The sequence below is a fragment of the Quercus robur genome, chromosome 2 (genome assembly GCF_932294415.1).
Source record: "Quercus robur chromosome 2, dhQueRobu3.1, whole genome shotgun sequence".
Lineage (NCBI taxonomy): Eukaryota > Viridiplantae > Streptophyta > Magnoliopsida > Fagales > Fagaceae > Quercus > Quercus robur.
In genome coordinates this window covers 95,441,418-95,460,598 of record NC_065535.1, presented here as the reverse complement: position 1 = coordinate 95,460,598, position 19,181 = coordinate 95,441,418, and the positions used below count along the sequence as shown (strand labels likewise).

Below are 19,181 nucleotides of genomic sequence, written 5' to 3'. Positions count from 1 at the left end.
ACATTATTCTCAGGGGGTTCAAATGAACCCCTAACTTCAAAAAAAAAAAAATATATATATATATATAAAATATATTTTTTTTGTTAGTTTAATATTATAATTTTTTTAAAAAAATATTTTTGCACGCCCTGACTTAAATTTTGCACACCTTTATTATAAGTATTTTCAACTCTAAGAATAAAGAGCAAGTGTTTGTGAATTGTAAGTGTCACTATTTTTTATAAATTTATATTATGTGTGTGAGTGTGTCTAATATTGATTATATGCATTACTTTTTGTTATAATGTTATTTGTGTGAATTATGATGTGTGTAAAATATAAATATAATATAATTTAGTAATTAGGAAATAGAGATTGTTTATTACATGTGTGTGTATTGTTATCATATTATAATAACTTTTTGTTATAAAGTTAGTAAAATTTAAGAAAAAAAATCGTAAAATTAGTGATTGTCCAGGCATTTGATTAGTTAAGTAGACACAAGTGTATAATTTTATGTATGAATGAGTGTGGTTGTGTGCGTCAATAATTAATACAAAACCAATGAGTTTAGTTTAGTCATTTAGTTTAAAATATTTTTATAAAAACAATACCAAATAGATAATAAAAACTGCATAAAATAAAATGTTAGATAAACTTAACAAAATAAAATGATTGTAGGCTCATACCTACTCACATTGGCAATAGATACTCATAATTCAAAATTTGAATACTTGTAGAAGGAAATTGTAAAACTTCATGTATTAATTATTATTATTATTTTTTTTGTTGGTAACTCGATATATTCAAGTTCTTTTTTTATTAAAATTATTTAATGAACCTTCTAAACAAAATTCCTGGAGCCGCCACTGCACATGTGTCCTCTATCCCCCTTCTTTTATTTCTATTTTTCCTCCAGAACCTTCCAGCAACATCTCATTTGCTCTTTTCTGTTCCTCAAAAAAAAAAAAAAAAAAAAAATTGCTCTTCTCATCAGAGAAAAGAGAGAGACAGAGACAGAGGAGAAGGACTGGGAGAGATCGGCTTGGGCCTCCACCACATGCATCTCCACCGCCGCTCTAGCACCTCCACTGCCGCTCTAGCATCTCTACCGCCAGGCTGGGATAGATCGGTTTTTTTTTTTTTTTTTTTTTTCATACTTGCTTGTTTTGATTCAAATTTATTTTAAGAATTGGATTTTGTTTTGTGGTTTGTGTTTTGTGTTTGGATTAGTTCTTTTGCTCATGAACAGGTCTCTCTCTTTTCTCTTTTTTCTTTTTTCTGATTTCATTTGGTTTATGAGAAAAAAAGAAGCAACGACAACGGAGAGAATGAGAGGGAAAAAAGAAAAGAAAAAAGGAAGCAATGGAGAGAATGAGAGAAAAAAAGAAATCCAGATGAGAGAGAAAGAATTGATAAAATAAGGAGTTGGTATAATATTTTAATGCAAGAAATTCAATTGCTAATGTACAGTAGCTCATCAGACCTGATGAGCTACTGTTCATTAGCAAAAAAAATTTCCGGATATAGCTAAGCTGTTGGAGCATAAACAGGAGCATATAGAGCATGAACATTGTAAAATATTCTCTATATTTTGGCTATGCATTGACTGTTGGAGATGCTCTTAAGCATCCACGTTTGGTGGAGCAAATTTTTTGGCTATTTGACACTTACAAAAGTCTTTTTTATCTATTTTTTTCTCTTCATTTTACAATACCTGAACATGAACCTATATTTTTAACTATTTAATTAAAATAATATAAAAAACTCATTTTATTAAAAAAAAAAAAAAACCCATCACCAACACAGTCACAACCAATCCCATAAACAAAATAAAAAATCAAACCACCACCATAGCCATCAATCCACAACCATAACCACCAAACCCATAGAAAAAAGGAAAATTGAAAAACCAAACCACCACCACAGCCACTAAACCCATAGGGGAAAAAAAAAATCAAACACCATACCACCACCGTAGCCACCAAACCCATAGCCACCACAACCACCATCACCACCACCACAGCCATCAAACCCACAGGGAAAAAAAAAAAAATTCCACCACCTTAGCCACCAAAACCATATAAACAAACACACAAAAAAAAAAATAAAAAAAATCATCCCTCCAATCACAACCAACACACCCAAATTCCGATTTGAGCAAAGAGAAAGGAGATGGATTCAAGGGTGGCGGCAAGGGCATTCCGATCTGAGCAAAAGAGAAAAGAGATGGATGTAAGGGCGGTGGCAAGGGCTTGACCGGCAGAGGCAAGGGTGTGACCTGATTTGAGATATGAGAGAGAGAGAGAGAGAGAGAGATGAGCTGAAAGAGAAAAAAAGAATAAAAAAATAGCAAAAGAATAAAAACAAATAGCTGCTTGCTACCATAAACAGGTACATGTGGCTAAATTTTTTTAGTTATGGCATCACTAATGTAGCACAATCTTTTGTAGTTCGAGGAGGCAAAATAGCATTAGTATATATATATATATATATAGATGCACACTTTCAATGGCATTGGGTCTTGTTTTCCCAAGTTTTATGCAAATTCACCAACCTCTTTCACTTTGCAGTTTCAATTCCTCAACGGTCAGAAAAACGTTTTTGGCTCGAAACTCCAACGGTCTAGAGCCATCTTCCACTAGTTCTATTGCTGTCAAAGAAAAGAAAGCTTTCCCAGGTACTCTCTCTCTCTAAATATATATATATATATATATATTTGATTGTACATATAAGGTTTTAAGTTTGATGTGGTGGAATTTGGAGTTCGTGTATGAATTAATTGCTAAGAGATTATTTTCAATGCGACCTTTTTTCCACTGCATGTAGTATTCACCTTGTTAGACACTCTTTAAGTGGTAGCTTTGTTTTTGTTTTTTGTTTTTAAAATTTTTTATAAATCTTTTATAGAAGTCCAAAAATGATGAAATCTAAGATTCAAGGTTTACTATTGTAACTTGTAAGAATATATTAGTATATTTTTTACTTAGATATGTTGGATATATTTCAACAATTTACTGATGTGATAAAGTAAAAGGAACAATACACGTATCTAAAATTAAACAATAACACAAATAGATATAATAGGCAAAAGTAATAAATAAATACTGAATATAAATAATAAGAAATCTGCAAAGAATTGAAGACTCACAGACCAGATGCTTAAAAAGATAAACAATGCGTGAAAGGATGAACAATTAAGATCAAGTCTTGTGTTTTACACAATCTCCTTAAAGTAGATTTCGCCCCTCACACTTTCTCTGTGGTGCTTTGAGACTCTTGGACGTCTGCCTCTTAGGATAAAATGATCAAATAGCATGAAGATGAAGCACTCAGGGTCGTGCTCTACGAACTACTCAATGCCTCTTTCTCTCTCTTTGACACAAAAATGAATGAACCAAAAATTTCTCACTGGGAGAGTTTTCTCTGAAAAGTTCTTTTTCATGAATGAGGGACTTTGAAACTATACGTGACTTCAAACTAAAACACTGTTTCAGAGATTATTGCTATGCACAGACTCTGACTCAATAATAAAAAATAAAATAAAATATTATTATTAATTGGATAAATGGGCCTAGTCCACATATGCCTAAAGCCCAACCCAATATCCAACCCAAAGCTCATATTTTCTATTATTTGCAATGTGGGACTCAAGGATTTTCACTACTTATAATAACATCTTCAAGTGAATATAGAACACATCAATTTCTTATTCACTCCATGCTACTATTTTTCCAACAAGATATTCTCATAAATAATGTAACCATGATCTTGTAGAATACCATGAATTACTATGGTTTTGCAAATCCATGGTTTAAGTTATTTATAGTAATATCCTGATATATAATATCCTAAAAATATTTCTTTGTTTACTATTTTAACATATTCTTATTTTTAAAAAATTGTAATTTTATTTATAAGATAACATGTGTTGGGCGTTACATAGGTCTTTTAAATGATATATGTTTATACTTAGGTTTTTAATAATAATATGTTTATACATATTGTGACAGATATTTATATGTGGTGGGATTCTATGAAAGTAAAACTTTTATGGTATCCCGTCAATGGTTATTCAATGAAAAAAAAGAGTGATGAACTATGCTTAAAAAATGTTGTTAAAATTTGTGCTTATATATTAAAAATAAAATTTGTTTGGTATAATATTTTTAAAAAGTGAAAAAATAGAATTATCTGTTTTGTATGAGTAAGTTACAGCACATTTACTATTTTATTATTGTGATTTGACTTTGTTTTTAAGATTATGGTTTGATTTGATTTGACAAAACATGTGTTGAGGACAAATTTTTCACATCACATGGCTTCATTTCATTGGCAACTTGCACCACGTCAAAACTATCATGGATTTTGGGGAAAATCTATTTTAAAGCCCAAAAGAGTCTATATTCACAAAAATGATGCCGAAGCCTATGTTCCAAAACTCATGGCAATATAATCTCATCAAGGCCCATAGTTCGAGCTCATGGCACAACATCTCATTTTTGGCTCATGATCCAAGCTCATGAGTCTCATCGGGGGAAATTTGGGAGTTGTGGTCTGGAGGGCCAAGAAGTATGTTCAGTAAAGCTCCAGTGGTTCAAAGTTGATAAAGGAAAGCATGTTGCTTGACATGTCTTCCCCAATTCCCTGAACTCTAACGAGTTAGTGTGCAATAGGTAACATTTAGGAAGCCTCTCGTATCATATAACACTTAAAATGATAAAACTCCCCATGCTCTTTACATAAAAATTAATGTCCATAATAAATATGAGTTTTAAAATATAATTATATCATTTCATATTAATTATATTATTATTTTCATATAAATCAATTCCAAGCATATGGCTAAATATACATTAGTATCTCATATCTAGCATTAAATGCTCTCCTTACTCTCCAAGATTTGGTTAAAATACAAAAAGACCATAGTTACATCTCTAAGACGTCATCAAACATCAACCAACTAGTCTATTACTTACCAAAATTATATATGGACGAAACATATAATTTTTCAAGAGAGGAAACTTAGCCGAAAATACCAATAACAACTCCAGCGGAAGCTACAACAGCTTTTGCACAAGCTGTAATAGCTTCTGCACAAGCTGTAACAGCTTTAGCAGAAGCTGCAACAGCTCTAGCGGAAGCTGCAAATAGCTTCTGCAGAAGCTGTAGAAGCTTTAGCAGGTTGATACATGTCCTAAAATGATGTCATTTGCCCATTAATGCCTAATCCCAGCAGCTAGCTGTCAGAAACAAGAGGATCCCATAAAAATTATCTTACCATTTTAGGCCAAACCATGACTTTAATGCCAAATATTTTTTTTTCCTCCAAGCAAGATGTCATTTGGATGACATCTTTCAGTTGTAACATCAGCCTTAAAGTCTTTAACTTTCTTCTTTTGGCTAAAAAACAAAATCCTTCTAATGAAACCACTTACTTTGTCAAGGACTTTTCCTTATTTGCTGTTTTTTCCCTTCAACTAAGTTCTGATCTAATTATATGCTTGACTCTATATAAAGAGGACCAAGCTACACACAAATGGGGGGATCCATACCTCTCTCACCTCCTTATTTTGAAACCTCACTCATTTTGCTGCTACATACACATTTTCATACTCCTCCATCTCTCTTACAAAATCCCTTTTCATAGATAACAACACAACACACATATTACAACACACCATTATCCATTACCCATCTTTCCCACACTCCATTATTCTGAAATTTCATCATTTTTGCTGCCCAAAAACACATCTCCATCTCATTCTTTATTTCTCATACAAAATCTCCCTTCTTAGAAAACAACATAACCCATAACATAAATAATCTCATGGACTTACTATATTCAACCTTCATATTATCTATCTCACACTCCCATATATTTTACAAACACATTCCTCACAAAATACCCATACATACTTCTCATATATCTTTAAACTCCATATCTGACAAAGTATACATATACAAGATCCATGTCCAACAAAGTATTTATATATAATTCTTATACATATTACAAACACCATATCTCACAATATATATATATTTATATATATATATTTCTCACAATCTCTACACATCTCAAAACATATCAAAATACTCTTCCAAGAACACATTACAAAAGCCCTTTCTTATGGAAGGCATATGGACATCAATACTAAGACCTTTCTCTTAAAAGGCACAAAGACTTCATATTAAAATCATTCTCATTGAAGACATACATTGCTAATACTTAAAACTATTCTTATGAAAGGCACGAACTCACTCATGTTTGACAAAAAACTAAAAGGGAATTACATGGGGAAAATCATTTAAGTGCATGATTAAGGGGACAAACTTAACCAATTGATGCACATAGTTGGGCATGCTCTCTCTCCCTTCATTCCTTCATTTTTTCCTCTTTTATTTGTAACTATAAAGCCTTTAATCTTTGTTTAGTATTATTATGATGAAGGCCATAATGTTTTGGAAATTATGGAAGTTCTCCCTTATGTTGACTTAATAATAATAAGGAATAAATATGATTTTTATTATGTAAACACACTTATTAACTTAAAATTACTCTATCGTTGTAAATAATACCGTACCACTAGAGGACTGATTTGAACTATGATGCTGTAAAAGTACTAATAATATAACAAACTAATAACAGTAACATGTTTATTGGACTTTATTGTTGTCTTCTTGTCAGGGTGCAGCCTCCATCTCTTGCTTGGGCGGACTTACACAACAACGAAAGCCTTTGGGCTTTATTTCAAGGGCCCATCGTCGAGTTTTGGCTTGGCTACCCCATACTCTATTTGGGAACATCAAAAAATTTCCGCTCAACAACATGTTCATTGACCACTTTTTGTTGTTATTTTTCAAGGGTAAATACAACAAAGCCTGAGATTCTCTTAAAAAAACAAATGAAAATGAGGATATTAGAAATGAGATTGAAATTATGATAAAGTAATTCAGGATTGCTGCCAATGCACACAATACTAGAGATGTTGAGGTTAGGGCTAAGTGCAACCTACGAAGAAAATAGTTTTGTTTCTAAAGAACAAGTTAACTACTAAATTACTTAATCTCTTACGCAACAACCCTTTCTCTAAATAGCAGGCCAAGATTCCAAAGCTACGGCCAATGAGCATATATATATATATATATATATATATATATAATTCATTCACTAAATAATTAGTCAATTTTAATTATATATATATTTATATAAAATTAAAATCGACAAATTATTTAGCGAATGAAGTAGACAATATTGTCCTTACTTTGTTAAGGTTTCCATCTAATTACAGAAAAATAGTCCTTGTATTTGCTTATCACTTGCAAACTTGCTAAATAATCAAGTTGATTAATTACAAGTACAAATGGAGCAAATTAATGAAGCTCAAATTCTTGTCAAATACTTATGGTCCATAATATCATTGATCCATGTTTTTTGCTTCTACTAGACTACTAGTCCTACCTTTCTTTCCTATGAGCTTCTTTGAAATGCAGGCATACATATATTTTATAATTTGTTTAGTTAAAAATGTTCAATACAAAATTACTTAGAATTTTGTTTTCCAAAAAATATTTATTTCTCTGTTTTTTTTTTACATGAAAAATATTTATTTATTTAAAAGTACATTATATTTGAAGATATTTATTTTTCCTTACATTATACTTCTGTTAATAGTATTCAACGCGGAAGGTTTAGCCTTTGGTTGCTGTAATAATAATATTAGAGTCCTAATGTATAAAAATAATATATGTTTATGTATATTATAATGCATGTTTATACATATCGTTTTCACTAATAACATTCTTACATATTCTTTTACTTATGTATATATTCTTAAATAATACATGGAAATATCATATGAGATATATGTATTATAAATTTAAGTGAGATATTTTATATTTAAATGTTAATTAAATAAATTTATTTAATAACCAAACCAAGGCTATGTGATGAATCAAATATAATTTAATAAATTAATGCTAACTAAACTCAGGTTAATATCACATAGAGAATTAAATATCATATATAGTTCAAGCATAAAATTTTAATGAAAAGATATGAAAAAGTTGTGTTAATTATTTTCAATTTTATATTGAGAGAGAGAGAGAGAGAGAGAGAGAGAGAGAGAGAGAGAGAGAGAGAGAGAGAGAGTTTGGTAGGTGGTTTTGTGTGAAAATTAGGTGGTTAATGTTATTGATTTACAAAAATAGGTCCGATTAATGGGTGCGAATAAAGCATTTGTTAATGGACCTTTTTAAGGAAATTTTAATAACACTTTCATGGGAAATATAGAAAGTTATAAAAAAAATGTTAGTTACTTTTTTTTTTCCCATAAAAATGTTCTAAAAATAGTAAACTAATGCCCTTATAACACCTGTTAACTTTTCCCTACAAAAATTAGAGTCTGAAGCTATTAGAGGAAAATTAATCATCATTGATGATCTAACACATTTATCACTTTTTTTTTTTCAAAACTGTTTAGGGTTTCAATTGGATTAAGTTGTTGTTGGTCTGTTATTTTGGAGGTCTTATTAGAAATGAAAAAAAAAAAAAAAAAAAAAAAAAATTCTAAAGGTACTACAAAACGTTTACAAAATGATATGGTAATGAATGTGATTGCTAAACTTTAATAACCTAATTAATTAATGTTTGAATTACATTTTAGTGATTGTTGACACATCAATTGTAAGTCTTATGCAGTAATTTGTTTTTGGAAAAATGCTAAGAATATTACAAATTTTACTATATAATCTTAGTTTATAAAGGTCAGAGAGTAAAATTTGTAGTATTTCTAACATCACTTATTTAGCCCTTTTATAATAGGATGGGGGCATTTCTTATTAAAAGGTGAGACCTTTTTGTATTGGGGCTTTAGGTATAAGTTTGTGGCCTAAGCCTTAGGCTAGCTCGTGGTCTTACTGTTTATGTTTTCTCTGATTTTATTTTGTACAACTAAACTTTTTAAACTTCAAATTTATTATTTTGGGACATTTCAAATTTGTTGTTCTCTTTAGTAAATTATAAAGATAATAAAAACCCATTATAAAATTATAATATTATTTTTACCAAAACTAAATTGAAATTGTAGCATAAAAAATAGACTTTGTAATATTCAAGCAATTAAAATAGTTGGTAAATACAATCAAATACATAGTCCATTGGGGGAAGAAATGTCAAAAAATGGAGAAAAGTTGAAGGAAGAGTAATTGTAAGGTTAAAAATAATTAGGAGAAAAAGAGTAGAAAATGGGGTGAGAATAGTTAAAGAAAGTCACAATAAGGTGAAAAATAATAGAGAAAAGACAAAAAAAGAGATAGCAATGGTTGGGAATAGGTGGTTGACATGGCACAGTTAAATGCTAATCCTTCATTATTAAATACGAATGATGTCCCTCCCAAGCGATGTCCAATGCATTTTAAAACATTTCATAATAAAGTATATTATATCTTATGTATATTATTTATTGGACAAAACTTAGGTACAGTACCCTAAATGCTATTCTTTAGGTTCCATTCTTAAGATTCAGTTATATGGCTACTTAACTAAAAAATATACTTCTATTCCATTAAAAAAAATTCATATGGCAGAATTTTAAAAGGAGAACCTAAGAAACAGTATCTAAGTACTGTACCTAAGTTTTGCTGTGACTTATTATCTATTATATTATTTAGGAAAATCAATTTCAATTATACTTTCTGTTACAATTGATATTAACATTGACCTAAATGAATTTTTATTTTTTATTTTATTTTGAGAGTTAGATGGTTATGTGAAGAGAATTATCATTTATCATTTATTTCCTAGTTTTGTGCCAAAAAAATGAAAAAAAAAAAAAATAAAAGAAGAAGGAGAATTATCATTCACTTTCAAGGAATGAACCACTTAACAAAATCTTAGATCACTATGACTAATGTTCCCACTTAAAGCTATATATAAAATCTTGAAAAAAAGTGTGAAATTATTAAAATCATTTTTTTTAAAGAATTTTTTTAAGAAGAAGTAAGAAAAGTTTTATTGCTGACTAAAATCAATTTAGAATACATCCTCCAAATCTAGTGCTAGATTTTCTAACCATACATCAAGATCTACATATAGACTGCTCTTCTAGTAAGGATTATTGACTCAAAATTTATACTTTATAATTAGTACAACTTTAATAACAAAAAATACATTTATAAAAGCTCGTATCTTTTTTTTCTTCTTCATTGATAATCCTTATTTACAATCTCATCCTTTTTCAAGAGAGAATAGTGCGAAAATAAATCACAATAAAAATTCATAACAAAATTCAAACATACTTGAGTACACTATAATTTGCAATTAAAACATTTTACTAAATAAAATAATATTTTTTTTTGGGAAATTGTTGTGATCATAGTTTTAACTTTTAAGTGTTTTTTTTTAACCAAAAAAAAAAAAAAAAAGGGATAAAAAGGGTGATGACGTGGCTAGTTCCAAAACTACAAGTGACGTTAGTTAAGGAACACAAAACACAGAGCCATAAGAAGAGACCTTTTGGTCACAATCTTCACTCCAACCTCTGTAACAATCTTTTTTTGTGTCAAATTTGATATTTTGGAGAGCTTTGAACTTCACTTTCTTAGTACATACACACACACACACACACACACTTTCCATGGCATTGGGTCTTGTTTTCCCAAGTTTTATGCAAATTCACCGACCTCTTTCACTCTGCAGTTTCAACTCCTCAACGGTCAGAAAAACTGTTTTGGCGCGAAACTCCAACGGTCAAGAGCCATCTTCCACCGGTTCTATTGCTGTCAAAGAAAAGAAAGCTTTCCCAGGTTCTCTCTTTCTCTCTCTCTAAATATATATATCTTTGATTGTACATTTAAGGTTTTAAGTTGATGTGGTGGAATTTGGAGTTTGTGTATGAATTAATTGCTGAGAGATTACTTTCAATGCTACCCTTTTATCCACTGAATGTACTCACCTTAAACTAGATCAGATTGCTTTATTAGACACACTTTAAGTGGTAGCTTCTTTTTTTTTTTTTTTTTGGAAGTCCAAAAATGATGAAATTTGAGATTCAAGGTTTATTATTGTAACTTGTAAGAATATATTAGTATATATCATATTAAGGTATTTGCATAAATAAAGTAACCATAATTTGTAGAATACCCGGGATTACTATGGTTTTGCAAATCCATGGTTTAAGTTATTTATGGTAATATCCTGATATATAATGTCCTAATAAATTCTAACAATTATTATTATTATTACTGGGTTGTACCCAGTAAGCGAAGAGATTAAGATTTTAGTTTAAGGAACTGATAAAGTGTCTTGTCTATTTTACTTACTGCCTCAATTAGTATGATTTGCCAGTCTTATTTTGTGGTGCATTCTTTTGGTTTTTAATTCAAATTTCCAAACGGTTGATATGATTTTCTCTTTTAATCCACTGTCCAAAGAAAACATTTTTCACATCTAAATTATGTAAACATGGGCTGTTACCGGAAAACTAGCTTGCTTCCTTTCTGTTTGAACATTCTGTGAAAGTTTAAATTGTCATCACAAATGTCTAAAACGTCTTCTTGATTATATATCAGGCCTTAATAGATGTTTATCATGTGATTGTGGTGCAATGTGCAGGGAAGCCGGAGGCCGATGTTGTTGTAATTGGGAGTGGTATTGCTGGACTGTGCTGTGCAGGGCTTTTGGCTAGGTATGGACAAGATGTTCTTGTATTAGAAAGTCATGATCTACCTGGAGGCGCAGCTCACTCGTTTGAGATCAAAGGCTACAAATTTGACTCTGGCCCATCTTTGTTCTCTGGTTTTCAATCAAGAGGTCCTCAGGCCAATCCTCTTGCACAAGTAATTTTTCTTATGTTATTGTATCGATGAGTACATTTTTTTGCCATCAATAAACATATTGCTTGGATCAACAGTTTTGAAAAACTATTTGTGAAATTTATATTACCATCACTTTCTGATAATTGAGCAAAATTGGTTCCCTATCAATATTTTCAACTTGAATGTTACTACAAGCCAAAGTCTCATGACTTCTCTTTTATGATCAAATGTGACATGAGTCCAGTGACCATATTTTGTATGATTTTCAGGTTTTGGATGCATTGGGTGTGTCACTGCCATGTGTCAAATATGATTCATGGATGGTCTACATACCTGAAGGTGAATTCTTGTCACGCATTGGTCCCACAGAATTTTTCAAGGTAGATTCTGGTTATTAAAGCTTTCTATTATAGGTTCACTATTGCACAATAGTCTCTTCTATCATCATGAACACCCTGTATGTTTCTTTCTTATTTCATTAATAATAGTTCTCATATTACCTATCAAAAAAAATTCTATGAAATAATAATGTGTTGTCTATTTAAAAAAAAAAAAAACTAGACAAATGATTTTCCCCATGGCTTAGTGCAAGAGTTACCATGCTGTGTTCAGAACTAAAGCAAAATTTGAAGTCCTAGCTGTTGAAAATGATTAATTGGTTCATAACATATTCAAAGTCCAAGGCAGCAATGAAATTTTACTAATATTCACTTGTGATATAAAGATTTAAAAGCAATATTAAACTCAACTAAGCTTTAATTGCAATTCAATTGAGGTCAGTTCTATGGATCCCCATCAACTAAGTAGGATCACCTGTATGGATTTTATCATACCATTCTACCCTTTCTAAAATTATACTCTTGCCTCTGTATTTAACATATGTTTCTTCAATACTTCTACCCATATTTGCTTTTAGACATCCTTCCCACCTCTTTTCACTTCGTTAACTTGAATTAAATCTCTCTCGTTACTGATGAAAATTTTGATAAATCAACAGTAATTTAAATTTCACAATGACATGCATATCAACTAATTTTTCAAATAATAAAAACAATTTTAAAACGGCTTACAACATCTTTTATAAAACTAAAGGCACATTAAAATCATAAGTATGAAGTCAAACTTGAGTAACAAAGAATTATTAGTAATCACTCAGTCAATTTTCTTGCATGTTAGTACATTCTTTCACATCCCATACAGTATATTCCTACTTTACCTCTCTGGAATTGTTACTGTCTCACTTACGCTGCATTGATATTTTATTTAGGCTTTTACAATGTGTGTTTTTTCTGGTCTTCAGGACCTTGAGAAGTATGGAACTCCCAATGCTGTTCAAGAGTGGCAAAAACTTCTTGTGAGTGCCATTTGTTGTTAATCTCTTTTAACCTTTGATAAGATATGTTTTTAACATTGTGATATTTACTTCCAAGAGTTGACATACCATCTTCTTTGTGTTTGAAGATATCAAAATATTTTTACAAAAAAAAAAAAAAAAAATCCATCATATTGAAACATGAAACCGAAAATTGGGAAAACTCCCTTTCTTTAAACGTCTTTGAAAATTACCAAGTAAGAAAGATGGAAAAGCTGCTGGTCAGCAAAAAGGCTGATATCGTTTGATCTCGCAAATTACATACTAGGATTATGATTTTGCAAGATATGTACATCTTACAGGCTGCAGTTCAAGTTTTACATTTCTCCACAAGTCTCCATTTTCATGTTATCATCTCCCATATGAATAATGCCATTCACCTACAGGATGCAATTCTTCCAATGTCTGCTGCTGCAATGGCTCTGCCTCCTCTATCTATCAGAGGTGATTTTGGAGTTCTTTCCACTGCTGCTGCAAGATATGCCCCATCTCTCTTGAAATCTTTTGTCCAAATGGGACCACAGGGAGCTCTTGGTGCTACAAAGCTTCTCAGACCATTTTCAGAGGTCATTGACTCATTGGAGCTAAAAGACCCTTTTATACGGAATTGGGTGGACCTACTGTCTTTCTTGCTGGCTGGGGTGAAAACAAATGGTATACTTTCAGCAGAGATGGTAACTATTATATATTAATTATTCATAGAGACATTCTTTTTAACTATTCTAGCATACTCTTCTAGATGCTTGTCTTGAATGCATGCTTGGTATGCACCCAGGGACATATGCAAATAGTAAAGAAACAATGTAAATATATACCAATAAGTTACCTAATGATTAATACTTTTACCAGTTAAATCCACAGCAAAAATATTTCTAGATATTTGGATAACATACATAGCATCATTAAACTTTCCAGAATGCTCAAGAAGAAAGTCAAATATTTAGGAAAGCTATTCCAACTTTGTTAACTTGCTTTCATGTGAAAATACAATGCACCATGAGCAAAATATTGGATACTTTATTGTCATGATCAGGTCGTTGATGTATGTATTATAGCTCTGGCTATTCATGATTTTAAGTTTTCAATTAGCAGCCAAAGCAACAAGCTTAAGGGGTTGGAGCATAGCAGTGATATAATAAATCTTGACAGTAACCTTATCTTGCACAAAGCCACAGACACTATAGTAAAAATACTTTTATAACAAATTTAAGCAAAAAAACTTATTCTGTCAACTGCAAATCAGTTTTAATTTCCATAATTTCATCTTTCAATGTGTTTTTTCTCTCTTATAATGTGATATCTTGGTTTTTATAATCATATTCTGTTATAAAACTTTGCGATTAAATTTCTTTTGCAGATAACATGATTTCTTGTTCTCCAATTTTTTCAGGTTTACATGTTTGCTGAATGGTACAAGCCTGGTAGCTGTCTTGAATACCCTCTTCATGGAACTGGGGCTGTTGTTGATGCCCTTGTCCAAGGAATGAAGAAGTTTGGTGGACGGCTCTCTATAGGAAGTCATGTGGAAAAGATTGTTATTGAAAATGACCGAGCTAGTGGAGTCAAGCTAAGAAGTGGTCAAGTAAGTAACTTCAGGGAGCTTGAAGTTGATTCAAATTGAATTATATGTATTTTATTATTTTATCAGTTGAAGGAACATGTATGTATGCTGCAGTTCGTGCGAGCTAAAAAGGCTGTCATAAGCAATGCAAGTATGTGGGACACTTTGAAGCTGTTACCTAAGGAAGTTGTTCCAAAGTCATACCTGGACAGGGTTAACACAACCCCACAATGTGAATCATTCATGCATCTTCATTTGGGATTTGATGCAGAGGTGAGTAGGTGACACAATGTAATTTGTAGACTAGTCTGCTTGGGGGTGGGTTGGGGGGGGGGGGTCCATTAATATTTGTGTTAAAACCCTCAAGAGGATCTTCCAAATCTGTGCCAATTTTCTTTTTGCATAAAGTTGTCTCAGCAAAACCATGTCTCAACCATTTAGTGTCTGTGTAAAAGTGATTTGTCAACCGTTACACTTCTCCCCAGGCATTATTTCAGTTACTTTGTGGGTCATCAGTCTTTTCTCATTACCTTGACTGATGTCCTTTTTGGGCTTTCAAGTGTAAGATTTTCTTTTTAATTTCTCAACATGCTTGATGACATTATAGCAGAAGCGCCTTCCACTTCATTCATGTTGCTTTAATTCATCTCCTTATGAATTATTAGAACCCCCCCCCCCCCCCCCTCCCCCACCCCAAAAAAAAAAAAAAAAAAAAATCAATATTTGTTTCATATATTATGATTCAACTTTTGTTCTAGCAAGTGAGTTTTGATATAGATATAAATAATTTACCAACGTTATTTACTTATCAAAAAAAATTACCAACGTTATGAACCAATCTATCATATTAGTCTCTAATGCTTCATGCAGTTTTCAACTATAGTGGTATGATTTTTATTTTAGTGCCACAATTTCAGTAACCTTTCAACTAGAGGTCACCATCACAGCTTCAGATATCATCTGTGTTCATAGTATGTATTTTTTACCAGGGTATACGCGAGGACTTGGGAATTCATCATATAGTTGTAAATGATTGGGAGAGAGGAGTTGATGCTGATCAGAATGTTGTTTTGATATCTATACCAAGTGTACTTAGTCCAGATTTAGCACCCCCTGGGAAGCATGTGTTACATGCTTACTTGCCGGGAACTGAACCCTTTGGACTGTGGGAAGGACTTGATCGTAGAAGCACTGAATACAAAAATCTAAAAGCAGAAAGATCAGAGGTAAAATATATTTACCTGCATTTCTTGTCAATTGAAAGCTTTATGGTGCTGTTAATGATGACACTAACTTGAAACTTAATATTAATAAAAGTTGGACAAACAACAAGTTTGTTGATTCAACTCGCTTATAATGTTCTGATTTTTTTTTAATTTTTTTTTTACCAATGATTAATGTTTAGATATTTACATAAAAAGAAAATGAAAAAGTAACTGAGTGGAAACTCTTTACTCGAATTTCTTAAAACCTTGTTGAACTAACTGAAAGGATGAACTGAGGCTGATGTTCTTGAGCATTAAAAACATGACAAGTTAGCCTCCTTTGTCATTTAGAAGCTGAACTCATTTGAAAAAACTTGATGGAATATCAAGTTTTTCTGATCAAGTTGCAGAACAAAACCACTGATGCCCTGTTGCATGACTCCTCTTATCTATTAGTAGACAAGTGAGTGCCTGACCTGCTGTAGATTATGCAACAAACAAGATACTAAAATTAGTTTACTTCACTTATTCCGAAAACAAATATTAAATAGAAGAATCACTAACACTAATTGGAATAAAATGCAAGTTTAAAATATATATATATATATATATGAAAAATGGAAGTCAATAGTAGCTGTAATTCTATTTACAGTAATAAGTCAAAGCATAGTACATATTTATCGGCATCAAAATTTACTCTCGTGTTTCTGGTAACAATAAAATATTTACCTGTATCTTATTCTCGTGGTATCTAATATTTATACATATATTGTTACAGAGTCCCAATAACTCTACCTTGTTACTACTGTTAGAACAAGATTTTAGTGAGGTGAACTGTTTGATTTAGTTATTCTCAAGCATTTCTTTTGTTTCAATGATATGTCAGGTCATGTGGAGAGCTGTGGAGCGTGCAATTGGTGCTGGTTTCAGCCGTGATAAGTGTGAGGTGAAGTTAGTTGGAACTCCATTGACACATCAAAGGTTTCTTCGAAGGAATAGAGGAACATATGGCCCAGCTATAGAAGCTGGCAAAAACTCCTTCCCGGGGCATTCAACTCCCATCCCTCAGCTTTACTGTTGTGGAGATTCTACTTTTCCCGGAATTGGTGTCCCTGCAGTTGCTGCTAGTGGTGCAATTGTGGCCAATTCACTAGTTTCTGTGTCTCAACACTCCCAACTTCTTGATGCGATTGGTATTTGAATGTATTGTTCTTTCTTTTCTTACTTCACGTCAAATTTTGCCATTATTTGGGTGTATCTTCATTGATGTTATTCCCTCAGCATTAACTGTTCTTTTTTCCCCCAGAGCATTTTGATAAATATTGTAATGTACTATCACACATACTGAGTGGTTGAGTTTGGATTTGTCACATATAAAAAGGAAATATCAAAAAGAAGTTATATTTACAAGAAATTCCTTATGTGGTTTACTTCTATTACTGAAATTAAGACATGACCACCACCTAGTTCTATTTTTCTCTAGTCCTTTTTTATTAGACATGAAAATCATTTGAAACATTGTGACTTTGAATGTAATGTCTTTGGCATGTCAAGATGGACCAGATGTTGCAATAGAAGTGTGCATTCAAATGAACTTGCCAATTATTTTGAAAGCACATTGTACTCAGTCTCATGCACCTTTTGACTTTTTAAAAGAGAAAAGTGTGCTTGTCTCATGAAACAGGATGCTTTTTACTTTTTTTTTTTCTTTTTTTTTTCCTGTTAAATAAAAATAGTTCCAATGTAGATACTGAGTGCACTTGTTAAAGTGTGATGTAATTTACAAGGCATCATTATATTTTAGTCAGTAGTTGATGATACATCAAGATGCTTTTTTGGTGGGAGGATGATACAAATAAATATGTTTCTCATGGTACATTGAGATGATATAACCCTGTAGATCTAAACGGTCAAAGTAGTTACTAAGGAGTGGCATCGTAATGTTTCTTTACAGGGTGTCATGATTCCTGTGTTCATGATTTTTTTTTTGGAATTTAATTGCACTTGCATCGTTTCTAGTCAAAACTTGCTAAATGGTGCTATCACTTGGTACACTATATTCTAGGCATTAGATAGATGCTTTAGATAAGACAGTTTGGAATATACTCCCAACATTTTGTGATAGATGCATGCATGGTGATAACTAGGTACTAAAAACAGTGGTTAAGCTTTTTCTTTTTTTTAGGCTAAGTGAAAAAGGAGATGAGAAGAAGAGGCTTATTGGTGGGCTTGGCATTAACACCTGAAAGCCTTGTCTACCATAGTTGAGCACTCGTTTCCATTGTTTTTAACATTGCTCTTACTAATATAAAACCAATGGATACCAAAGATTAACAGGTGTTAATCTTTGGTAACCGTTGTTTTTTTTAGCTAAATTTTGGTATCCAGTTATGTTAACACAAATATTGTTAACTTGTTTGCTGATGACTACAACGAGAGATAATGATGTAGAAGAATTAGGAAATTGTAAAAGGACTGTTACTATAAGGGATATTGTCTTCATAAGTTATGGAAAAATTATAGAGAGAAATGTATTTTCCTGAGAGTGTTGGATTACCCTAAAAAACAAGTCTGTTTTGAGGATGAGAACTTCAGGTAAATATGGTATAAAACATCATATTTGTATGTAAAATGAGAGCAGAACTAGCATCAGAACATAAAATGCAGGTGCACTATGCAATAGCCAAAGCTTTTTAAAGGACCTGACATCTTCTTTATTTCTATATTTCTGGCCATAGATTAATCCAAGAGTGAAACATTTAGATGAGTAACGAGATTACATATCTGTGAAGTTTATGAATCCTATGAAGCTGTCATAAAGACTCTCATTGAATGATGTACCTTTTGGATTTAAATAGTAGATGGCATGTGATTTAAAGAAGAAACAAAGCATGCAACAAGGGTTGGAAAAGTAAATTTTATGCAGGCATTGTTATTCTATGTTCATATATCTTATAATATTTTTGGTTTGTACATAGTCAATTGTTATGGTATAGTTCTCTTTTCACTAAGTCTATAGACCTAACTTTTTTCCATAGACTTTTTCACAATTACTAAGGCGTCAAGTTGTCAATGGTAAGTAAGAGTGATTCTAAAGACATCATTTTTCACAACGGGTGATATGACTTGTTGTGATTGAAGTAACGTCACTTTCAATTGAGTCATAAACATGTCATATTAACGGTTGTGAAAATTGTTAGTCCCTAAATTTATCGATGTATCAATGCAACTAAAGTGTGGAGTCCCA

At 31.7% G+C, this 19,181-nt stretch overlaps 1 protein-coding gene across 2 annotated transcripts; it reads left to right on the top strand.

Moving 5' to 3' along the window:
- Positions 1–2,475: 2,475 nt before the first annotated feature.
- On the top strand, positions 2,476–17,348 carry LOC126716018 (prolycopene isomerase 1, chloroplastic). Of its 2 annotated transcripts, none has more exons than XM_050416927.1 (9): positions 2,476–2,659; positions 11,594–11,817; positions 12,066–12,176; positions 13,097–13,150; positions 13,555–13,842; positions 14,559–14,750; positions 14,844–15,002; positions 15,719–15,955; positions 16,821–17,348. In XM_050416927.1, exons 1-9 carry the CDS (start codon positions 2,491–2,493, stop codon positions 17,133–17,135), a joined length of 1,749 nt encoding a protein of 582 aa, XP_050272884.1. In that variant the 5' UTR covers positions 2,476–2,490; the 3' UTR covers positions 17,136–17,348. The 2 variants fall into 2 exon arrangements, with proteins under 2 accessions (XP_050272884.1, XP_050272882.1); XM_050416925.1 differs by lacking the exon at positions 2,476–2,659 and adding an exon at positions 10,489–10,785.
- The last annotated feature ends 1,833 nt before the right edge of the window (positions 17,349–19,181 follow it).